The sequence below is a fragment of the Oryctolagus cuniculus genome, chromosome 11, assembly GCF_051225735.1.
Source record: "Oryctolagus cuniculus isolate XC-2025 breed Fujian yellow rabbit chromosome 11, ASM5122573v1, whole genome shotgun sequence".
Lineage (NCBI taxonomy): Eukaryota > Metazoa > Chordata > Mammalia > Lagomorpha > Leporidae > Oryctolagus > Oryctolagus cuniculus.
In genome coordinates this window covers 113,380,567-113,405,707 of record NC_142877.1, presented here as the reverse complement: position 1 = coordinate 113,405,707, position 25,141 = coordinate 113,380,567, and the positions used below count along the sequence as shown (strand labels likewise).

The following is a 25,141-nucleotide window of genomic DNA, read 5'->3' as shown; positions in this document are numbered from 1 at the left end:
TTTATCATTGGACCAAAAGTTTTATTGACGTGTTCAGGAACCGGTAAACCTGTACTAGTTGTTCTCTTTTTGAGGTTCCACATAGTTATTTTGCCTTTGGTTATTGAGTGGTGGTGGTTTTGTAACTAGCTTGCCAATAGTACGTTGACTTGGAGTAGCTAATGTAGACACCTTAGAATCCTGTGACATAATGGCTTTGTGCTTTATATCATGGGAAAAAGTCCCTGGTCGACCCTTCTCTATGTTTATTTCACTTATGACTTAATCACTCAAATTCCTAGAGAGATAAGATATAACAAACCATTTATTATGAATGAAACTACAACTGGCCTTCTTTTTTGATGTTTTGTTTTTAGATTCCTTTATATTTTCCAAATGAAAAGGGTACAAAATCTTTTTATGCGTGTGTAGTTTTGAATGTTTTCTTTGCATATTTATTTAAAAGGAATTAAGAGAATTTTTTTTTTTTTTGCCAAAGGAGAAATGAGTCTTCATCAGTGGAAATCATGTAATGCTGACCCTGTGAGAAGTAGAAGGAAATTGTTGCCAGGACCTCCTTCTGTAAACAGAGAATCCCAGGCTCAGGAGCTCGCTTTGGGTGATGGAGTAATTGTACATATGCATGCTTTGCCAGAAGCGGGAGGGCAACTTTTATTTCTAATCCGCTTTGGGGCAAGCTCCGTATCAGGGCTGCACAGGAACGCTCAGTGAAGCAGCTCCTTTATCATAAAGGGAATTTTAATTTAAAAATGTTCTTGCATCATGAGCAGAGTAAGCGACAGCCGGCTGCAGTGGGCATTTATCTTCTTCAAACCGCATTACCAGTAATTGCTGCATTAAATCAAAGTCAGGAGAGATTACAGGTCTGAACAGAGCAAGGGGTCGGTGCCGACCTAGGGATTCCCACACTGCTGCGTGGCTGCTGTCGGAGCCCCGTCCCCGTCCCTGTCCCCGGAGGGGATGGGTGTCAGGTGAAGCCGTCAGGTGCCTGACAGCTACCTGTGAAGCAGAGTCTGGTGAGCATAATCCATGCAGAGGGGCAGCCCTGTGGTCTGGACCCCATGTTCCTCCCTTTTTGTTATCTTCTTACTGGTTTCCCATTGGTTTTTGGCCCTTTTAGATAGGAAGAGAGAGCATGTTACCTGCTCTGTTCTGCACTTGAAATTTACTTGGACATAAAAATCACTTGAATTTTCTCTTCCTTTTCTTATTAATATTCTCATTTTGGTCAGACCTGGTCATTTTACGTCACTCCTTCAACTCCAGTTTATTGCCCCACACTGTGCATCCGTTGGCGTCTCCTTGCCGCCCCCTACCCCAGCCACTTTTCCGCCTCCTAACACAGTTACATGGCTCTTTACATACTTTGTGCCTCCTGCTGAAGCCACTTATTCTCCAGATACAGATTTGACTTCATAATTCAGATAATTCTCAATCTCCTTTAAATGCTCTTAAGTTATTGGAGACAACGATGATGGTGATGACGGCAGTGACGGCAGTAACAGAGCTGTAATTTAATGATCACGGTGCGCCAGGCCTGTTCATACATCGACTGAGTCATCTCAGCAACCCTCTGAGGTTGGTACTGTTATTATCTTCTTTTTCCAGATGAAGAACTTGAGGCAGAGAGAGATTATATAACTCTTCCCAAAATGACACAGCTGGAAGGTGCTGCCAGTGATTTGAATCCCAGTAATCTGACTTTGGAGCCCTGGACTCCTAAGCTTTATGCTATAGCCTGTGTGCACAGACCAAGCGCTCTGCTAGGTGTTAGGGGTGCTTTAAGGAATGAGAAACTGTGTGACCTCTGCCCTTCTGGAGTAGTTGGGGGCAGGTGAGCACAGAATGGTAAGATATGACAAGACGAAGGGAGCATGGGCAAGGGCTAAAGGGTTCGTAGCAATATTTTGAGGAAAACCTGCCTTTTTATATCTGTTTTTTATCTCATAGCTAATTTGCTACCAAACCTGTCATCTTCCTTTCCCTTAGACTTTCTCTGTGGGGTTTTAGGGCAGCCTGGTGCCTTGTCCCTTTTCTCTTTACTTTTTCCCTCTTCCCCCCAAAAAATAACAAAATGGGTTGTACTAAGTGGAGCAGGAATTCATTATTTTAATTTTTAGCAACTCTATGGAGGTAAACTTGGTATAAAATAAACTGCACATCCTTAAAGTTTATACTTTGTTAAGTTTGACATAGATATGCAACTGTGCAGTCCTCGTGGCCATGATGATTAGCATATGAATCATCTTCAGAGGTTTCCTCCTGCTCTGCTGTAACCCTTCCAGCACTCCCTCCCTCCCCCCTCCCCCCTCCCCCCATCCCCGGGCATGGCTCCAGGCAGCTGCTGGTCTGCTTCCTGTCACCAGAGGTAACTTTGCATTTTCTAGTATTTTACAAAAGTGGAAGCACACAGTCATTTTTTACCTGATTATTTTAAATTCACCCAGCATAATTAGTTTGAGAGCCATCCACGTTATTGCACATGCTAATAGTTTATTCGTTTTTATTGCCAAGTAGTATTAACTGTGAATATGCCACAATTTGTTCATCATTTATCCTGTGACTGATATTTGGGTTGTTTCTAGTTTTAGGCTGTGACCTCAGGCTTTTATATGGATCTGTGTCCTCATAGAATAGATAGATCATATGGTAGGTGTATAGCACACTGTACATGAACTGTTTCCACAGCGGCTGTGTCATTTGAGATTCTATCATTTGAGATGAGGTTTTCAGTTCCTCCATAGCCTTACCAGAGCTCGGTATTGTTACTCTGTATAACATCTTTTTTTTATTAATTTATTTTTCATTTGCAAGGCAGAGAGAGACAGACAAAGTTCATCCGCCTGCTGGTTCCTTTCCCAGATGCCTACAATAGTAAAGGCTGGCTGTGCTGAAGCAGGAGCCCAGAGCTCCAGCTGGGTCTTCCACAAGCGTGGCAGGGACCCAAGTATTAAGGCATCATCTGCTGCCTCTCAGGGTGCACGATGTCAGGAAACTGGATGAGAAGCAGAGGAGCCAGGACTCCAGGCACCCTGATCTGGGCGTGTGCGTGACCACTGTCCCAAGACACGCACCTTTGTTATGCTTTTTAATTCTAGTCATTCTTGTAGGTATGTGGTGATATTGTGGCTTTATTTTCTCACGGTTGAGTTTTGAGAGGTCTTATGTACTCTGGATAAAAGTTCTCTATCAGGTAGGCACTTTACAAGTATTTTCTCTTTGCTGTGGGTTATCTTTTTATTCTCCCCATAATGTAGAAGTTTCTAGTGAACTCCAGTTTATTATAAATTTATTCTTTTGTCCTGTTTTTAATGTCATATCTTAGAAATCTTTGGCTAATCTAAGGTCACAGTTTTTCAGGTAGAAGTTTTATAGTTTTGTGTTTTATATTTTTAGGTCCGGTCTATTTTAAGTTGAATTTTACATATGGTATAAGTTATGGACCTAGGAACTTTGTGTGTGTGTATGGTTTTCCAGTTGTCCTAATACCATTTGTTGAAAAGACTTTTCTTGCTTTTACTGAATTGTCTTTGCACCTGTGCACCTATTTCTGGGCTTCCTATTTTGTTCCATTGATCGATTTCTTCTTCTCTCTGTGGGGAGCAAACCGGACTAGACTGAGTTACTGGAATTAAGACTTATTCTATGCATCTGCTCTCCCACAATATGGCGCTGGGAGAGAAGTAAACAGCTTCTACACAGCTGCCTCCAGTTCAGCTAATAAACTGTAGGACTTGCTCCTGATTGGAGGAGAGCAGCGTACTCGGCGTGTGGGCAGCCGAGTTGGGATTGGCGGAGGAGGACTATAAAGGAGGAGAGAGACGGCATTCACCAGGAACATCTATGGGGAACATCTAGCTGAAGGAACACCCGTGCAGCCCCTGAGAAAGCCGGCCGGCGGTGTGCCGCTCCCCTGCGGAAGTGGGGAATGTGGCCAGGGGGAACTGCCCTTCCACGGAGGTGGAAGGGATAGTAGCCAACCCGGGAAGAACCAGCAGCAAACCCGGGGAGGGCCGAGCAGACGAAAGAACAGCGCAGGGTCCTGTGTCGTTCCTCCACGAAGAGGGGGAGCGACACTCTCTCTCTTGATTCTAGTACCACACTGTCTTAGAAGGTGGTACTTAAGGGATGTAGTGGACTTGAGACAGAGATAGGTGTCAGAAGCCTCAGGTGGAGCATTTGATTTCAGCACAACCTAGAGAAAGCTAGTCATAACCCTTAGGAACCCATGTTTTTGGGTAAGGGATTGGAGCACAGGGAGATTGTTCGTGGTCTGAGAGACTCAGTATTCTTGGATGTTGATTCTCCCCAACTGATCTGTAGATGCATAGAATCCAAATCAGAATTCTGGGCAGACTTTTACAGAAATTGACACACTAATTCTAAAATAAGTGGAAAGGCCAAAGATTGGAGTAACCAGAACAGCTGCAAAGACAGAGTTGGAGGACGAGCACAGCCTGATTTCAAGCTACAGTAAGACAGTGTGAATTGGTATCAGTGTTGAGCTTTGCCATGTCAATGTTGTGTTGTCTGATTGTATCTGGCAGGTCTTGCTGTATAACAGACTTTCCCAAAACTTAGTGGCTTAGAATAATGTTAATAATTTATTTGGTCACAGTTGTATCAAGAACGTGGTGAGTCCTCTCCTTTGGCTGGGCTGGCCAGGCCTGGGTGGTTCAGGTTGATCTCTCACGCTTAACAGTTGGGAGGTTGGTTGGTTTGGGGGGGTTCAAAATAGTGTTGGAGGACAGCAAGAGAGGGCACGCCCCAGTGAACAGCTCCTGTCAAGTCTCTGCTTATGTCACATGTGTCCCACAGCCAGTGTGGGTCACAAGACTGAGAGCAAATTTCGATTCAGAAGACCCACTTCTCCAGGGAGTGGCTGTGACAGATTGTGGCCGCATTTTGCAGTTCACTGCGGAGGAGTTAGTTGATATAAAAGTTTTTGTGAATGGGAAAATAATACACAAAATGATCTAATACACAAAGTTCATGGGGATAGTGTGATTAAAGGATAAAAACCAAGTTTTATTTCTTAACATTAGTCTGTCAAGTTTAAGACATTTATAAGCAGTAGTATCAGCCATTGAGTCCTCCCCTTAAAGAACTGAGGGTTCTGGTATGGCATTGTGGCATCGTGGGCAAAGGTGCCACCTGCAGTGCCAACATCCCGTATAGGTGGGTACTGGTTCGAGATCCGGCTGCTCTGCTTCCAATCTAGCTCCCTGCTAATGCCCCTGGGAAAAGCCAGCGCCATGGTGCAGTAGGTTAATCCTCTGCCTGTGGCGCTGGCATCCCATATAGGTGCCAGTTCTAGTCCTGGCTGCTCGTCTTCCAATCCAGCTCTCTTGCTGTGGCCTGGGAAAGCAGTGGAAGATAGCCCAAGTCCTTGGGCCCCTGCACCCACATGGGAAGACCAGGAGGGAGCTCCTGGTTTTGGATTGGCACAGCTCCGACTGTTGCGGCCATTTGGAGAGTGAATCAATGGGTGGAAGACCTTTCTCTCTGTCTCTCCCTCTCACTGTCTGTAACTCTACCTCTCAAATAAATAAATAAATAAAACCTTAAAAAAAAAAACAACAGCCAAAATTGCCCATGTTTGACGAGAGCAGGGAGGAAAAGCAGGGCTGGCATCATGACACAGCAGGTTAAGCCACTGCATCTGACAGAGGCATCCCATATCGGCACCGGATTGAGCCCTTACTGCTCCTCTTCCGATTCAACTCCCTGCTCACGCACCTGGAAAAGCCTCTGAAGATAGCCAAGTACTTGGGTCCCTGCCACCCACATTGGAGACCTGATGGAGTTCTAGGCTCCCAGCTTCAGCTCCTGGCTTCAGTCTGACTCAGCCCCAGCTGTTGCAGCTCTTTGGAGAGTGAGCCAGTACATGGAAGTGTGTGCACTCTCTCTCCCCATCTCTGTATCTCAAAACATTTTCATAATAAGCTGATGTTATTGTTCTTTGGCCCTCCAGAAGCAACTTCTTTGAGCACCCAAGAAGCTGTTGCCATGACTTTGCTCTTGACCAGTTCCCTTTTGCTTTGGCTAGACCACTCTCGTCTCTTGGTAGCCCTTGCTTTGATTGCACTTTGTCTTCAAGATGGTACACGTGAAGTCGTATTTCATCTACTGTTACTGTTCTCCAAAGAAATGCTTCAGGCTCTCGATGGGACTTGTTTAAAATTTCCATTAAAAGCTCTGTTCCTCTCTGTCGCTGATCTGGCCACGGCAGTTTTGAGCTTTTCCGTCAGAATTGTGTTGGCTGAGCCAGTTGAGATGTCTCTGGTGTTGACTGTTGTGTCTGCTGTTCATCTTCTGTCCTCTTTAATTAGGGCACCAACAGGGTCAGTCTTTTCCCCACAAACTGAAGTGGAAGGTCTGTCGCTGTGGGCTTCATCTTCAACTTCACTGCTGCCTTTCCTAAAACAAGTTAGTCCATTTGTAAACTTCTGATTTCTTTGAGGAATTGTCCCCATAAACATTTTATAAAGCATCAGTGATTTTCACCTTTCTTCTACCCAGGCGCCGCCATCAATATGAGCATCTAGTTCTTGTTTAGATTTTAGCAGAATTCATGTTGCTCTCACAGGAGCTGTTTTCCTTCCTCTCCCCTCCCTTTCCCTACCTCCCCTCCCTTTCCCTACCTCCCCTCCCTTTCCCTACCTCCCCTCCCATCTCTCTCTCTTTTTAAGATTTTGTTTATTTGAGAAGTAGAGTTATAGGCAGAGAGAGGAGAGGTAGAGAGAAAGGTCTTCCATCTGCTGGTTCACTCCCCAAATAGCCACAATGGCCGGAGCTGGGCCTGTCCGAAGCCAGGAGCCAGGAACTTCTTCCAGGTCTCCTATGTGGGTTTAGGGGTCCAAGAGCTTGGGCCATCTTCTACTGCTTTCCCAGGCCATAGCAGAGAGCTACATCAGAAGTGGAGCAGCCGGGACTTGGACTGGCGCCCCTATGGGATGCCAGCACTGCAGGCGGCGGCTTTACCTGCTGCACCACAGCAGTGGCCCAGGAGCTGTTTTTGAGTTAAGATCTGATTTTTCTCAGTGCCTCAGACTAGATCCTGTTCAGACCTGTCATAACAAGTTAGCATGAGTTCATTTTCTTGCAAAAAGAAATTTGAAATCCATATATAGTTTTTTTATAATGTGTATTTTCCATGAATATATTGAAGACCCCTCATGTAAGTTAAGTCATTTGTAGACATGTTTCTCTAACAGTGTTAGAACATTTACAGTTATTTTCTGCCTTGAAAGTGCCATCTTGGAGCAGGTGTTTAGAAGAGCGATTAAGCCACCAACTGGGACACCTGCATCCCATTTCAGAGTGGCCGGGATCAGTCCAGGCCCCACTCTGGATTGCGGCTTTCTGCTGATGTACACCTGGGGAGGCAGTGGGTGATGTTGTAAGTAGTTGGTTCCTGCTGCCCGTGTGGAAGAATTGGATTGAGTTCACAGTTGGCTGTAGGCATTTCAGGAGTGAAACTAGCAGGTAGAGATTTTTCTGTTCTTCTGCCTCTCAAATAAAATAAATACATAACTAAAAAATTTGTATCTTTATTCTTGCTGTTTATATATCATCCTTCTTTCTGGGTTTAAAGTAACTGTTGTCCTGTCATTCGGGTGTGTTGTACTTCTCAGAAGTACGGACTTAGGGCCGGCGCCGCGGCACAATAGGCTAATCCTCCGCCTTGCGGCGCCGGCACACCGGGTTCTAGTCCCGGTCGGGGCGCCGGATTCTGTCCCGGTTGCCCCTCTTCCAGGCCAGCTCTCTGCTATGGCCAGGGAGTGCAGTGGAGGATGGCCCAAGTGCTTGGGCCCTGCACCCCATGGGAGACCAGGTGAAGCACTTGGCTCCTGCCTTCGGATCAGCGCGGTGCGCCGGCCGCAGCGCGCCAGCCGTGGAGGCCATTGGAGGGTGAACCAACGGCAAAAAGGAAGACCTTTCTGTCTGTCTCTCTCTCACTGTCCACTCTGCCTGTCAAAAAAAAAAAAAAAAAAAAAAAAAAGTACGGACTTAGAACAGAAGGCTAATGAAAGACATTGGTGTCAGAAGCGCAGATTCCCTGCCTCACCGTGCGCACGCCGTGTCTCAGCCGTGCGCGCTTCACTCTGCCGTTCCCCTTCCTTCCTTCTGTACTGTGTGCCGTGCGGACGGATGCTTCCGTACTTAACTGTTATTTGCTGTTTTCTGGTAAGTATAACTTAAAGTATTTCTGTCGGTGTAGAAAATTCAAACATTCTCCTAGTACCTTAGAACCAGTAGAATTTAATATGAATCTTTTTAACAGACTTCTGTCGTTTGGGATGTATTTACCTGCCTGCCTTTCTTCGCTCCTGTCTTGCTGTTTCACACATTTGGAATTCTGTCCTGTTACCGCAAAGCCCCCCCCCCCCCCCCTTCAGTCCATCTGGAAAACTGCTGCCGTTTTCACAACTTATTTTAAGCATTAATTGCTTGTGAAATGTTCTTGGTTTCTTTTACCCTGGGAAATGAGATGGTGGTGGTGGCACGGCTGGTAAATATGGCACTTAACCAAATGGTATTTTTGTATGTATTATTTTCTACTCGCTCTCCCCTGTGTTTTCAGAGCTTTACGAGCTTTTTCTTTTCTTGGACTTCATACAGTGTTGGAGACTTCTTGCTAAGATGATGTGTATTGACTGAATGAATAAGTGATGGCCTGGGCGTGGAGTGCATTGGCTGACCTGTGATTTGTGGTTTCAGGTTTCTGCAAGCCCTCCCTTCTCATACAGAGCTGGGCCTGTACTTTGTGAGTTATTTGATTAACTTTCAAGGAAAATACAAAGATGAACAGATAAGTCTTAACCTTAAAGAAATTTTGGTAGATAAAAGCAAGTGTCCTAAAAACAAAACAGTGCTGTCTGTGTTCAGAGAACATAAAAATGACTTCTAGTTGGAAGTAACTAGGAAGAGCTTCATGGAACAAATGTCATTTAGGAGGCCTTGTAGAGGCCCAATTTGAACAGTTTCAAATGGGTGAGAAAACAGTCGCATCCAAGGTGCAGGGCCAAAATATAAACGAAGTAAAAATGACCTTGATTGGGGTAGCAGTAGATAGTTGAATGTATCAAAACTTTTTAAAAATGTTATTACCACTTAGAAAACAAGTACCTCAAAATAGAAAGTTTTAGGGGCTGGTGCTGTGGCATAGTAGGTTAAGCCTCTGCCTGCAATGCCGGCTTCCCATATGGGTGCTGGTTCATGTCCCGGCTGCTCTGCTTCCAGTCAGCTCTCTGCTATGGCCTGGGAAAGCAGCAGCAGATGCCTCAAGTGCTTGGGCCCCTGCATGCTTTTGGGAGACCCAGAAGTTCCTGGTCCCTGGCTTCAGATTGGCCCAGCCCTGGCTGTTGTGGCCATTTGCAAAGTGAACCAGAGGATGGAAGACCTTTCTCTGTGTCTCTCCCTCTCTCTGTAACTCTGCTTCTCAAAAAAATAAATAAATATATCTTTAAGAAAAAAGGAGCAAGTTTTGTTAAAATACATGTAAAGATGTTATGTCTATTTTTCGTTCTGACCTGGGTTCATTAGTTTTGCTGCCATCCTTTTTACTAAGTCAAAACCCCTAAGCTCCTGTTTGTTAAATTCGGTCATTTTTGCCTGCATTCTTGTTCGCTTTACCCTTTCTATATGTCCATCTGACACTGTTATATATTTGTCTCTGTTATCGACTTATGAAATACCTCCTCTAGAGTGAGGGGCACGGGATTGAAGAGCAGTGGCAAATGTCCTCTGTGCCCTGGCTTTTGTGAATCGTCCGTGATCCTGCCTAGCCTTTTATCCTCTGTTGCTATTTCTGCCGCCTACAAGTGAGTATTCCTTAAGATTCTATTTTCAGCCCTTGCCATCTACCCAGCTCCATCTCTCCCTCCCCACACCCCCCTTGTCTTTTCTCTCTATCCTTTCTTTGTTTGGAGTACATGGTGGATGTTCAATAAATGTGGACTACATCAGTGTGGGAGAGAAGTCTCAATCCTGTCGTGGACTTGGCTGTTTCTCCTCTTGGATCTCCATCCCTAACCCTGACCTCTCCTGCACTCCACCTGTCTGGTAGACGCTTTCTGTTGCGGGTTCCATTGTGACTTCAGACCAGTTCATGCTTCAGATTTCCCTGTTGTGGCAATGTCATTCCTGTTTGGCCAGGCAGCTACAGCTAGACTTGGAACCTTAGTGTTGTATTTAATTTTCCATACTTTTTTCTTTTCTACCATGCATGGAGACAGTTTCTGGTTACTGTGGGTGCTGTCTTGGTTATGTCTCTATATCTTTACTGTCTTTATTTGTGCTGCTGCTCATTTCTGTGTTTTTTTTTTTTTTTTTTTTTGCCTTAATCATCTGTAGGCTGTTGCAGCGGGAGTGTCCGGTTGATCTCCCCACCTTCAGATTCTGCAGCCATCAGAGCCACTTTCACCAAAGATTATTTTATAGCACAGTTTCCCTTTTGTACTGAAAGTAAAATCTGTTTTGGTTTCCTTAAAATTTTAATAAGATAAATTATCAGTGCAATAAATGCACATTAAAATGTATTTAAATAAATTATACATTTATATCCAAAGTAATAAGTAAAAATCAACTGCCTACTACCCTCCATCCTACTCCCTGGAAGTATTGGGTTTTTTTGTCTTATGGTGTGTGTGTGTAAGTAAAATGTGTGTATGTGACATATATTGGTGTATAAATATCAGTGAATAAATTATATATGTGTATGTGAACCCAAATACATATATAGCATAATTATTGATTGACATGCATAGATTCTTGATACCTGCACATAACAAGTATGGAATTTTATTCTACACATTATTCAGCAACATAATTTTTTCACTTAGTAACATGTTAGTTACTTGTTTCAGTTTGTGTGTACAAGTGTCCATCTGTTGGCAAGATGTAGTTAAATCTCAAAAAACTGACTTGGTGCTAATAGCATATTTAGGGGATCACTTTAAGGCTTAAATTATGTCAGTTGCTTTAGGATTTGAACTGTAGTCAGTCATTTTAAATACAGTACCACCTGGGAATTCTGTCTTCTGTAATTAGTTCGCCACATATTGAACTGGGTTAATTCATGAAGTCTAAGTTTGTCGACCATTGTTCACCATGGCCCTCTGTGGTTTATGAGAGGTGTCATCACTTTCCAGTCTTCATATCAAGAGGAATCTTAGAGGATTTCACAGTGATTTAATGTGCTAGTTTGCAAGTACATGTGGCCAGTGCGGCTGTCACGTAGGGGATGAAGTGGAGTGGAGATGAGATGGTAGAGTTACAGGAGTTACAGGAGGAAGGACTGGAGAACCACTTGACTGCGTGAGAAAAGGAAATATAGTGTAAGATTTTAATGCAGGAATGTTCCTTTTGGGGGCCGGCGCTGCGGCTCACTAGGCTAATCCTCCGCCTGTGGCGCTGGCATCCCGTATGGGCACTGGGTTCTAGTCCCGGCTGCCCCTCTTCCAGTCCAGCTCTCTGCTGTGGCCCAGGAGGGCAGTGGAGGATGGTCCAAGTGCTTGGGCCCTGCACCCCATGGGAGACCAGGAGGAAGCACCTGGCTCCTGGCTTCGGATCTGCACAGCGCCGGCCATAGCGGCCATTTGGGGAGTGAACCAATGGAAGGAAGACCTTTCTCTCTCTCTCTCTGTCTATAACTCCACCTGTCAAATTAAAAAAAAAAATGTTCCTTTTATTTCTACCATTTTAATAGCTACATAGGATACAATCAGAATGTATGTTACGGGCCCTTAAAGTGAGGGCAGGTCAGATTTAAAATGTTAGGGGGCCCGGGCAATCTCTGTTAAAAATTGACAAAGTAGGGTCTTAGAGTTTGAATTGATGGGGAAGGTGAGACTATGAAAGTGTTCATTAAGAGCAACTTTTAAAAATGTCATTCCGCAGGGCCAGCGCTGTGGTGTAGTGGGCTAAGCCTCTGCCTGTGGCACCAGCAACCTACCTGGGCGCTGCTTCATGTCCTGGCTGCTCTTCTTCACATCCAGCTCTCTGTGTGTGGCCTGGGAAACCAGTAGAAGGTGCCTCAAGTGCTGGAGCCCTTCCTCTGTGTGGGAGGTCCAGAAGAAGCTCCTTGCCCTTGGCTTTGAGTCGGCTTACTCCGGCCATTGTGGCCATTTGGGAGTAAACCAGCGGATGGAAGACCTCTGTCTCTCTCTCTGTCCCTCTTTCTGTAACTCTACCTTTCAGATTAATAAATAAATCTTTTTTTTTTTTTTTTTTAAGTCATTCCATGTGTGAGAAGTTTCCCGTGTTTGGTTTTGTAGACGTGTTTTGTCCTTTGGCTCTCCACCATTTCGTTTCTCCCATGAAACACAGTCACTGACAACAGAACTGCGTGTGTTCATTTCTCCTGTACTCTCCACCAGGCTCTGTGTGTGATAGGTGTTCAGTAAATGGCTTTTATACTGAGTCACTGTGTTCTTGTCCCTCGTGAGTAATACAGAATCCGTACCTGCAGAAGGAGATAATATGTTGGAATTGACTTAGGGTGACTGTTTAACCAAGAGGACTGTCCTTAGATGTAGGAAGGCCATTTTGAGTCCTCAAAAAGAATTCTTCCTGGGGCCTGAGCTGTGGCGTAGTAGGCTAAGCATCTGCTTGCAGAGGTGGCATCCCATGTGGGCACCAGTTCGTATCCCAGCTGCTCCTCTTCTGATCCAGCTGCCTGCTAGTGGACTGGAAAAGCAGCAGAAGATGGCCCCAGTGCTAGGGCCCCTGCACCCATGTGGGAGATGGGGAAGAAGCTCCTGGCTTCAGATCGGCCCAGCTGTTGAGACCATTTGGAGAGTGGAGCAGTGGATGTAAGACCTCTCTGTCTCTCCCTTTTTGTCTGTAATTCTAGCTACCTCTCAAATAAATAAAAACTTTAAAAAAAATTAGAATTCTTTCTAAAATAAATGGCAATGACCATAGAAGGAGAAAAATTGCTCTGAGGCGTGGGGAGGTGGTAGCATCTACACTCTGGTGATGCCCTCACGGAGATCCTCAGGATGCATCCTGACAGTTGAGTCATGTGATCACGGCTCTCCAAGGTCAGGGAGGGCATGGCCCCTGACATGAATTTAGAATTAGGTAGCATTTTGGACTTTGGAATACTGCCTCAAATGAAGGCCTTCTCACCTGCAACAGTGGCAACAAGCGTGTCTCTCAGGAACCATTTATTTTCCCTTTCTGTGTACTTTGCGTCCTGTTTTCTAAGAATTCCTTAGCCAGGCTCTGATTTCAGTGGACTGTGTGGACTCTGAAAGCCAACTCTTAACTGCTGTGGCTTGTCAGACTGACCTGACACCTGTCCATGTTTGTTACTGCTTTTAATATCTGTTAAAGAAGTATGCGCACATGTGTGTTGTGCATAATGGGAGGGTGGCAAGGCAGCTTCCTAAAAGGGGAAAAGCAGCTGGCTCTTCTAAAGACCATCCCACCCCCCCTTCTGCAGGCAGCCAGAGTTAATCCCTCCAAGTTTGACTGGAACAGCTGAGAGCCTGGCCCTGCGTGTCTGAAGGCCTCCAGTGGACTCAGGTTGCCTCCCAGCTGGGGCCACCTTCCTCTCTTCTCCTGGTTGTCCTGCCAGCTGTCCTAGCCGCTGTTAAAGCACAGGGAGGGAGGTGTTACATGATACAAAAACATACAGTGTCGTGAAAGGGATCCCTTTACTGCATGCATAGAGTGACTTTTTTCTCCCATTCCTTTCGACGGCAGAAGGGTTTTATATAGTTAATCCTAACACCTGTCTCTGCCGGAGACAGTGAGAAGGGTCTGTGTGTGTGTCTGCGCGTGCGTACTCCCGCCCAAGAAGGAATGGAGAAATAATACTGGTTCCATCTGCCTTTCTATGTCCTGGATTGGGAGTGTTCCCTCTGACGCACGGAAAGCCTGGGACATATATATTATTTTGGCTCCTGGATACCGTGTGCTTCCTGCCGTGTTTGTGTGCCACTTTAAGGAGCCCGTGTTCCCTTCCCTGGCTGTCATTCTCTGCTTCTTGAGTCTCTGGTGTAGTTGTCAGTTTAAAATCAACAGTAATCTCGAGTGTAGTTTTCAGTCTGTAACTAGTGACTCTGTCAGAGCTGTTGGCATCCCCTGACCATCTCCTCTGTGTGGTGTTGAATCCTTTTGGTGTGGAGGCCTGGTCTGAACCCAGCTCCGACTTCATCCGCTGAGCCAGCATACCTCTCTGCGTAGACTGGTCGTCAGCCAAGGAGCTCTGGGGCTACCTTGTTCCTGTGGACAGGACAGCTAGAATCAACCAAGGCAAAAACTTTGCTGTTTCTGTACTGTCCTTATCTGAAGACTTTGCTCCTCTTGGCTATGTATGGTGTATACTGTATGGATTACCAGTATCCTCTTGTCCAGGTAAGCTAAGGGTTGTGACTTCTTTTCTAGATATGGTCTGATTGATGGGAAGACTTGGTGGTGGAATGAAATGCGTTTAGGCTGTCTTCTGACCTGTGCATATTATTTGGTGCTTGAATTTACCAAGTTTTTTTTTTTTTTTTTTTTCTTATTTGCCATAGCAGGAGTTTGAATTTTATACTATTGGTGACTGGACAGAGTGGTTGGTTTTCAACTCCAAAAGTTCGGAAGCTGCAAAGATGGGCAGTATGAATCTAACAGAACAAAACATGGCTTATGGTGGACTTTAGGCTCCATTTTGGGCAGATGTGAGGCATGGATGGTGGCTTCCCAATGTTGCTGTCTCTTCCAGAAAGGTGATAACTAGTAGAGGGCGTTCCCTCCATGCTTAGACTATTTTTAGTCTAACATTTTAAAATATTTTGTTATGGGATTAGTGGCATTTTAATTTTTCGCTTGTTGAAACCTGGAATCTGATTAGGCTGTTATGAAGCATATTCCTGAATATCTGTTTTCCTTGCATGTAATGGCAGTCTACTAAGTAAAGGTGAAGTTCAGAGTTCTGGATTCTGGTCCCAGCTGTACTGCTAACCGCCTCTGGGTTCATACTCAGATAGCTTCGTTTTTCTTGACTGCACTTTCCTTGTACATGAAACGAAGGAGTTAGAACAGATGATTTCTCATGTGTCATGATTCTTTGAAGTAATAATTGTACTGAACAGGAAAATAAAAAGTTAATACAATTGATTTTGAATTATAAATACTACTTGATCTCTAAGTTTGCTTTAGTTCATTTGTATTTTCATGGCTGTTAGTTGTTTTATACTTCCTTTGTTTCTTTCAAATGGCCATTTCTCCAATAAATAGCACCTGAGTTATTGGTTGGACTGGAATGCATAAGGTTAAAATAAATGCTGACTTGTACATTTAAATAGGAATTTGGTGCCTAAAATAAATGAAGCGCGTTTGAATTAGATCTTTTGGACAGTTTTTTTTGTTTTGTTTTTTCTCTCTCCAAGTCTCAAGCTACAATTATTGGAATTATGTGGGAGGGGTATAGGCTATGTTCCTTTTTAACTATATTTGAATACAGGGGTCTCTGTATGTTTTACATAAACTTTACAGCAGTTTCCGTTATTTTTTGTTATTCAAATTAAGAGTGTTTATATATTATAATTACCATAATACTGAGTAGATATTTTTGGGGTTTCATTTATCTGCCAATTATTTCTCCACTGACATAAAACAATAGATTGGCCTGTGTGACAGCATAAAGCTGAACTTTCATTAGACTAGATTAGAAGCAAATCTTCTTACAAGTAAATATTGACGTGCTTCTGACAGGAAACATCTGTGAACAGTAAATTTCTGAAACCCAAATAGCAGAGCATAGGACTTATAATAATGGTTTTAAAAAAGAAATTATCTGAGGAAAAAGTAGAAAAAGTAAAAATATCTCCCCAAAGAATTAAGGCAGTGAAGATATATGACAAATAATTAAAGCATGGAAATGAATTTTCAAGACAGAAAATTGATACCCCCACAAAAAAATTGGGGGGATGGATTAAAAAGAGTTCCTGTTCAGAATGACATAATTTAATAAAGTCTTTTACAGTGAAATCTTACTAATTCGTGGTAAGGCGAATTTGCTGAGGCTGGTATTGTAGTGTGGCAGTAGAGCCACCACCTGCAATGCTGGCATCTCATATGGGCACCGGTTTAAATCTTGGCTGTTTCACTTCTGATCCAGCTCTCTGCTGATGTGCCTGGGAAAGCAGTGGAAGACGGCTCACGTGTTTGGATACCTGCACCCATGTGGGAAACCCAGATGAAGCTCAGGACTCCTGGCTTCAGCCTGGCCAGCTCTGGTCATTGCAGCCATTTGTGAACCAGTGGATGGAATATCTATTTGTGTTTCTCCCTCTCTCTCTGTAACTCTGCCTTTCAAATAAATCAATCAATCTGGGTGGGGGAAGCTGAATTTGCCACTCCAAATCTTTTTGGTCATTAAGATTTAGTAGTGATAAATGGCAGTATTTGAAACGATACCTTCTGACTTTGTTCCATTTAGTAGGTTTCCTCTGTGTAAGATTAAAGTAGCTTGGAAATACAGGTAAGAGGACGTTAAAATTTAAAAGCATTCTCCATTCTTCCACATCAATAAATTAGTGGGGTTGAAAACATTTTAAGTTGAAGTATCCAAAGCTATTTTAGAATCTTTTTTTAAAAAATTAACCTTATTACATTTATTTATTTATTTTTATTTGAAAGGCACAGAGAGAGATTGATCTTCCATCTACTGGTCAAGTGCCTACCATATCCAAGGCTTGGGCCAGGCAGAAGCCAGGAGTCCAGACACATCCAAGTCTCTCCTGGAAGGCAAGGACCCACGTTCTTGAGCCATCACCTGCTTCCTCCCATGGTATGCATTAGCAGGAAGCTGAATCAGAAGCAGAACCAGGACTTGAATCTAAGCACTCTGATATCGGATGTGGGTGTCCTAAGCAGGTGGTTTTTGTTTTGTTTTTTTTTTTTTTTTTGACAGACAGAGTGGACAGTGAGAGAGAGAGAGAAAGGTCTTCCTTAGCCGTTGGTTCACCCTCCAATGGCCGCCACAGCTGGCGCGCTGCGGCTGGCGCACCACGCTGATCCAAAGCCAGGAGCCAGGTACTTATCCTGGTCTCCCACGCGGGTGCAGGGCCCAAGCACTTGGGCCATCCTCCACTGCACTCCTGGGCCACAGCAGAGAGCTGGCCTAGAAGAGGGGCAACTGGGACAGAATCCAGTGCCCCAACTGGGACTAGAACCCGGTGTGCCGGCGCCGCAAGGTGGAGGATTAGCCTAGTGAGCCACGGCGCCGACCCCTAAGCAGTTTTTTAACCATTGCACCAAACACTAACCCCTGCTTTATAAACTTTTTCTGCTAACAGTTTTCTTTCAGTGCGTTTTTAAGTGAGTAATAGCTGGTTATTTGCTACAAAAACTCTTATCTCAACTGTGGTTCTAAACATTTTTTTTAGCTTCTGTTATATTATTATACTTGGTTAAATCAAAGCTCCTCATTGCATAATATTTGTAGCTATGAACCAGTGTATTATGCAATTGAAAATTATTGAGGGCATGATTGAATGTAGTGTTTTTAATAGTTTTTTTTCATTAAAGACTTTCTACTGATTTTTAACGAGGCATTTCTAGAATTGCTAGTGTTAAGATAAACAAAGTGAGATCCCTTCAATAGAAGGCGACAGTAAAGTATGAGAGTGTCAGGTGCTTGACCTTTCGTTGCTCTTATTGTTAGTAAAAGCATACCTGTCCTAAAAGTAGTTGAAATTGATTATTTTATTATTACTTTTGCAAAATGTAATCTGTGCCAAATCAGTTTAGAATACAGGCAGACAGGGGTTTACTAGATGTGACTTCAGAGACAGTGACTGCCCAGCAAAGTCTGTCTGAGAAAGCGTTTCTGAAGTTAGTCTCGTGGACACTCTTTTGTATTAAACATTTACCACCTCTGACTGGAGGGTTAAAATGTAACTGTTGTTGCAATTTAGAAGTATTATCTGTTATCAGTTACTCCTTAGGCACTTTTACTGAACTGTACTGCAGGTTATGAATGGAACAGTTGGAGGAAGAGGAAGCAGAGTCTCAAATTATTGGAAGTGTAGCTAAACATCATGATTTGAGGGTTTAGGGTGGCCAAGGACACCTTAAGGATATCAGACATCTGGAACACTGAGAGGCAGCAAGTTGCTTGTCTAAAAGATACTTTGAAGGACCAGTGTTAGTGTAGTGTGTACAGCTGCCACCTGTGACGCCGGCATCCCATGTGAGCACCAATTCAAGTCCAGGCTGCTCCACTTCCCATCCAACTCCCTGCTAATGAGCCCAAGTGCTTGGGACACCCGGAAGAAGCTCCTGGCTCCTGGCTTTGGACTGGCCCAACTCTGGTCATTGAGACCATTTGGGGAGTAAACCAGAGGGTGGAAGACATTTCTCTCTCTCTCTCTCTCTCTCTCTCTCTCTCTCTCTCTGTCTCTTCCTCTCTCTCTGAAACCCTGCCTTTTAAATAAATAAATCTTTAAGGAACTTTGGATATTGGGGTGTTCAGGTTTGTGAAATGCTGGAGAGTAAATTAGCCCACACACCATCCAAATCTTTGTGGGAAGATGATCTTGGTATGTGTGTGTGTGTCTGTGTGTGTGTCTGTGTGTGTGTGTGTGATATTTAATTCTTCATTCGGAGTTTACTTTACTACATACTGAATGCTTTTGAGTACCTACCATGTGCCAGATACCTACCAGGCCCAGGGGTGTGGTGGTGAATAAGACAGCAGTCTGCAGTAACTTAATAATAGAGTCATAGCCTGTTCTCATACTGGAGTATAACACACATCAGCTTTCACAGGTTGATCATGTGTTATTTTCTTGATAGTGGTAAATGAGATAGCAAAGTTTAATGGAGAGAAATACACCTGCTAGACTAAGCAGGCATCTCAGGAAAGTGTTCAGACCAGAAATTTGACAAATCCGTTCCCATCCCATCCCTTTTAATATTTGTTTGAGAACCCTTTCCTCAGTCTCTCACAGATGACTGGGAATGCCTGATGCCTGTAGTTTCTTTCTCTCTCTCTTTCTCTCTTTCTCTCTTTCTCTTTCTCTCTCTCTCTCTCTCTCTGTCTCTGGGAATGCCTGATGCCTGTAGTTTCTTTCTCTCTCTCTCTTTCTCTCTTTCTCTCTTTCTGTCTCTCTGTCTCTCTCTCTGTCTCTCTGTCTTTCTGTCTTTCTTGACAGGCAGAGTGGACAGTGAGAGAGAGAGAAAGAGAAAGGTCTTCCTTTTGCCATTGGTTCACCCTCCAATGGCCGCCACGGCTGGCGCACTGCGGCCAGTGCACCGTGCAGATCCGAAGCCAGGAGCCAGGTGCTTCTCCTGGTTTCCCATGGGGTGCAGGGCCCAAGCACTTGGGCCATCCTCCACTGCACTCCCGGGCCACAGCAGAGAGCTGGCCTGGAAGAGGGGCAACTGGGACAGAATCCTGTGCCCCGACCAGGACTAGAACCCGGTGTGCTGGCGCCGCAGGCGGAGGATTAGCCTAGTGAGCCGCGGCGCTGGCTGCCTGTAGTTTCAGTTGCATGTCTGATTCTAGTTGTCTGGGGTTTGGCATAGCTCAAAGGTAGACTGGTAAGAGTCAATTGCCAGAAGCCAGATATTTATTAATGAAGTAACACTTTCTAATTTCTCTGGTCTCACCAGTGTCCTAGGGTATGTTATTTGTGGTCTTGTTCTAAAGGTTTAATTTCAAGATGATAAATAAATTCGAGGGTTTGGCTTTTATAAGCATATAAGGTCTAAAGCAATTGGGTTCAAATTCTACTTTTTTTTTTTTTTCCTATTCTAGAATGTGTTCCATGTAACTGGGTCCTGCCTAAACTAGAGAAAAGAAGTTAGGGAAATAACAGAGTGAGCTCTAATTTGGTTTCACTTGTATTAAGGGGGATGTTGGGGCAAAGGATGTCAGAGTGGCATTGTGTGAGAGATGCTTCTGGAAAGGTATTCAATATGTGTTCAGTGTAAATTGTTATTTACACTTGGTTAGGGTTATTGTGTGGGGGCGTGCTGTGAAGAGCTTTTATACTAACAAGTTTTTATTATTGCAGGAAATGTTCTCCCTTTAATGTTGCTTTTCACTGGGGTGTCAAAGGCAGCTTGGGAAAGTATGAGCAAGCTCTGCCTTCTAGTCAGGCCTCTTGGGTCTGCTTTTATGGCATTCCTGGTACGTGGGTGGAGGCAGAGAGTTGAGTCACATCTACATAAAATTGTGACGATCAGGGGCACCTAAAGGTTTTCCTTCTTAATTACTGGGTATTATTTTGTCTAGAATCTGAACTATTCCAATAAAGTTGAAAATAAAACTTCTCCCACTCATTTGGTACATCTTCCTTTCAGCTTCAGATTTCTATAACATACTGAAGATACTAAAGTAAATTTATAAATAGGAAGATATTTCCAAGTACATTCTTGGGATAAAGAATGCTTTTCTAATTTTTCTTCCTAATCTCCTATATTACTTTGATAACTACATATACTCTTCATCCTTACATATCCGTGAATGGCTACACAGTGGCCAGATAGAAGTCCAGGTATTACTGTTTTATTTCTATGAACATTTATTCATTTACTGTGCATTCAGGCACAGAGTTAAGAACCAGGGACTGTGGGTGTAGTGGGTAAAGCGCCCCCTCCCACCCCCCGCAGCACCAACATCCCATATGGGCACCGGTTCATGTCCTAGCTGCTCCTCTTCTGATCCAAGTCCCTGCTAATGCCTTGGGAAAACAGTAAGAAGATGGCCCAAGTGCTTAGGCCCCTGCACCCACATGGGAGACCCAAAAGAAGCTCCTGGCTCCTGGCTTCAGATCAGCTCAGCTTTGGCCATCGTGGCCATTTGGAGAGTGAACCAGTGGAGGGAAGACCTTTCTCTCTGTCTCTCCCTCTCACTGTCTATAACTCTGTCTCTCAAATAAATAAATAAAATCTTAAAAAAAGAAAAAGGAACTAGGGACATGGTATGAATCAAAGCCCATGCTTTGATTTCATTTCATTTCATTTCATTTCCTTCCTTCCTCTCTTCCTTCCTTCCTCCTCCCTCCCTCCCTCCCTCCCTCTCTCTTTCTCTCTCTCTTCCTCTTCTTCCTCTTTCTTTCTTTCCTTCCTTACATTTGAAAATCAGAATTAAAGAGACAAAGAGAGATCTTCTGTCTACTGGTTCACTCCCCAGATGGCCAGATCATCCAGGGCTGGACCATGCCGAAAGCCAGGAGCTTCTTTCAGGTCTCCCACATGGATAACGGGAGCTCAAATACTTGAGCCATCTTCTGCTGCTTCTCCCAGGCCATTAGCTTGGGGCTGGATGGGAAGTGGAGTTAGTAGGGCATGGAACTGGCGCCCATACGTGATGCCCGTATCGCAGGTGGTGACTTCGCCCACTACACCACAACACCAGTCCCTTTGTCCGTGATTTCTAGACTACTCATAGCCTAGGCATAGTTAGGCAGAAATAGTAACTCTAATGATTATGTACCACCGATCAGATGCTGAGGCAGACCCCAGCCTGGGGACAGGTGGGGTCAGGAAAGACTTTCTGGAATTGGGCATGCCTGCAGGACGCCTTAGACGATGCATTAGCCTGGTGGATGGCCACATTCAAGTGGAGAACAGGAGGACTGGGTCCTTGAGGACCTAGTGCACTTCTGTCAGTGTGCGGGGCAGGGAAGAGCTGGGAGGGCAGCAGCGTGTGTCTCAGGTGCCCGCCTGAGAGTTAGGATTTTCCCCCATAGGGTGTAGGCAGTAGTTCAGGATTCTAATCAGAGAAGTGACAAGATTTGTATTTGGAAGGATCACTGTGGTATAAGTAAGAAGCTTTGGTGGGAAGAGAGACTGGAGGCAGAGAGACATGTGGGGAGCCAGATACAGAATCATGAGGTCAGAACTGAATTTATGGTCCTAGAGAGGAAAAGAAAGGGCAGAGCTAGAGACATAGAAAGAATCGCCCGGGTTAGTGTGGTGTGATTGAGGAGGAGGGTTCTGGGAAGGACTCCAGGCTTCCTGACAGATTTGGGTTTGAACGAGAGCTCTGCGGCTTGCTAAGGTCACATGGGCAAGTCGCTTACCTCCATCTAGCCTTGGCTCCCTCCAAGAGGGAAATTAAAATACCTCATCCTTGCGTGAAGATAAGGCTGGATAATACATGTGATTGCCTAGTAAGAAGCCACCACAGAGTAAATTCTCAAGAAATGGTAGCCGTGTTACCTGTTACAGGGTTCAGCTGTCCACCATAGAAACAAACATGGCTGAATGAGTGCCAGAACTCAGCTTCACAAACAGAAGGGTCTTCCTCTGTGTCACCACGTATTCTCTCTCCCCACCCCCACCCCCACCCCCACCCCCACCCAGTGCCTGGAAGCACACCCGTCACAGAGTAGGCACCCAGATGTCTGTCACATGAATTAATGATTTTGAGAATTTAACATAGTTTTGGTCTTTTAAATTAGATGTGCAGAATATCTAAGTATAGAAATGTGAGAGTCATTGGGGAAGTGGTGGTAATTGAAGTGATGGCTTGAGTTCAACACCTAGAGCAAGCCAGGACTCAAAAGGTTTGTGCCTGGTCAAGACTCTGAGGGCCACCGTGGATCATGTCTGCACAGACAGGCACATGACCCTGCCCTCGGAGTAAAACCTTGGGCATGCAGTGAACAGATGACAGCAGAGGAAGTAGCGTAAGATAGAGAAAGGGATGAACAGGGACAGAGGACGATCAGGAACCTCTGAGACCATCTGAACTCACAGTTATCCACTAACAGGTCTAGGAAAGTAAAATGTCCATTGAAGTAGGCCATCGTGTGGGGTCTTTGGTGGCTTCAGTGAGACAAATTTCAGTTGAGTTGTATGGAGGAAAGAAAGCTGGGGTTCTGGAGGCTGCATGAACCCCAAGGAAACAGTTAGGAGTGGCCCTTTACTTCGCTTGTTTTAGTAAACCTGCCCTGCGGTACGTTACCTGCTACGTCCCTGACACTGTACCAGAAGCTTGGAGTTGAACATGGTCTCCTCCAAGATTTATTTATTTATTTCAAAGACAGTCACAGAGAGAGCTAGATGTTGGCTGGTTCACTCTCCAAATGGCTGCAGTGACCAGGTTGGGCCAGGCTGAAGCCAAGAACCAGGAGCTTCCAGTTCTCCCATGTGGGTGCAGGGGCCTAAGTGCTTGGGTTGTCTTCTGCTACTTTCTCAGGTGCATCAGCAGGGAGCTGGATAGGAAGTGGAACAGCCAGGAATCAAACTGGCACCCATATGAGACGCCAGCACTGCAAGCCATGGCGTTAACCCACTGCACCACAGCGCCTGCCCCTTAGCTGACATTCTTAATGTCTGCCTGCCTTGCCCCTGCCTCATTTCACACACATATGCGTGCATGTGCACACATGCACACATACGTGCACACACACACAGAGCCCAAATGAGTTTCTCCTTGGTACATTACCAGGTACCTTCAGCCACGCAGGGACTCTGGTTGTTTCTGCTGGTGTCAGCCCAGGCTGCTCAGTTGCTCTGCTCTCTGCTGGGCACCAGGGAGCATACTGTCCTCCGAATGCCAGCCTTTCAAGTCAGGGACACACTTCAAGTGACAGTGTGCTGGTCCAGAGCTCGCTGTGAGCCTGTCACTCAGTGCGTTGATTAAAATCATTTCTATATTTTTATTTTTTAGCTTGCACTGAATCTTTGTGAGTGTGAACTTGTAAACCCATTACTTGCTGGGTAGATATCGATCCTTAATGTAGAAAAGAGGCGTGCGTCCCGGGCGCAGCATCGTACATATCCTAGTCCTGCACTTCATGTGTGGGGTCCCTCATGGCCTTTTCATCTCTGAAAAATCGACTCTCGGAGGAGCCTTGTCTCCTTCCGTGCTGTGTGGTGGCTGCAGTCACACTCAGGCGTCAAGGTAGCAGTGGCTTTTCTAGGGCAGGTGTTGACAGTAGGGTGTGTGTGTGGCAGGTTCTGTCTGCTTGCCTTTGGAGAATGATGTCCGGTAATGCTCAGGTTTAGTTCCTGTACTAGAACTGGAAACAGTCGTCCCATACACACGATGTAGATTTTCCACAGGGACGGTGGGTTGCTCTTCTTTTCAGGGACACTCACCTGCCCGCCGGCTGCTTGTTCACTTTGCCTTAAAAAACATTGGACCGTGTTTCATCTCCTTCCGTTGACTTTTCGGTTGCAGATTCAGAGAGCACTAAGTGTTCTGTCTTCCAAAACATTTGTGCTGGTGTTAAATAAGAACAGGCCTAGGACGGGTCTTTCTATTCCTTTTCTGGTAACCTTTTTGTTCCTAATTTTTGAAGATCCCATCCTTTTGTACATGTTTCTGTATATGCTATAGATTATACCAGAGTGTGCAGGTATCTGTAGCTGCCCAGGATGGTCCCTGGCATGGTGCTCAGGATGGATGAGGTACCAGGTTCCCCATATGCTTGGTAGTTCCTCTGCTCCTTTCAGGATCGTTACAGTGATCATTAACCCAGGCAACACAGGGTGGCACCGTACGGCTGCAGAGCTGGACCGTGGGTTTCTGAAAAGCTGTGCTCTACGTTTGCCAATCAGTCCTCCAGAAGACAGGAAAAAAATATATATATATTTTCTGTGTGATTTGATTTTGAATTTTGATTTATTTATATATTTATTGTTAAAATAGCTTAATTTTAGAATGACTCTTTCTGACCTTTGAGTAGTCTCTCAGCTATTATAGTTATAAATATGGCAGAAATAAAACAGCTAATAAATTCCTTAGAATGGGATCCTATTAGAATACTAAAAAATTAGGAAATATTAATTTTATGGGATGATGATCATAAAGTCACAAACTCATTAAACATTCACATTATTTTATTTGAATATTTAATAATATAAAATAGATTATTAGATTTATGTTCAGAGGCTAAAGACTCCTGCATGATAGCCAGTAAAAGAATCAGAGCAGGGTTTCTGGACTGCACCACGTCTTCAGTGCTCACCTTCTAGACAGGAGAACACTGAAGAAACTCTGAAGTTCAACAAACATGTCCTCAACTGTCTGTATTTATAGCAGTGTATAGTAGCAGTTACTGTGTGCAGTAGTAACACGGATGTCCAGTGTGTATATAAGGAAGGATTTGTTTTTTCCAAAAGAGGCTGAAACACAGAGGGCTGGTGGTACAAAAGGTGGCCCCCATGCACGCCG

General features: G+C 44.6%; 1 protein-coding gene across 42 annotated transcripts in view; it reads left to right on the top strand.

The window, feature by feature from the left end:
* The window catches only part of RBFOX2 (RNA binding fox-1 homolog 2), a 320,553-nt gene that overhangs the window by 187,769 nt on the left and 107,643 nt on the right, over nt 1-25,141 (top strand). For 3 of the 42 annotated variants that reach the window (XM_089308946.1, XM_070052872.2, XM_089308940.1), the window contains exon 1: nt 13,614-14,370. The exons of 38 other annotated variants lie outside the window; for them this stretch is intronic. In XM_089308946.1, coding sequence (XP_089165072.1) covers nt 14,326-14,370 — 45 coding nt within the window. In that variant the 5' untranslated portion in view covers nt 13,614-14,325. Of the gene's footprint in view, nt 1-13,613; nt 14,371-25,141 lie in introns of those variants that run through there. One more of the 42 variants, XM_070052873.2, reaches the window with a different exon arrangement.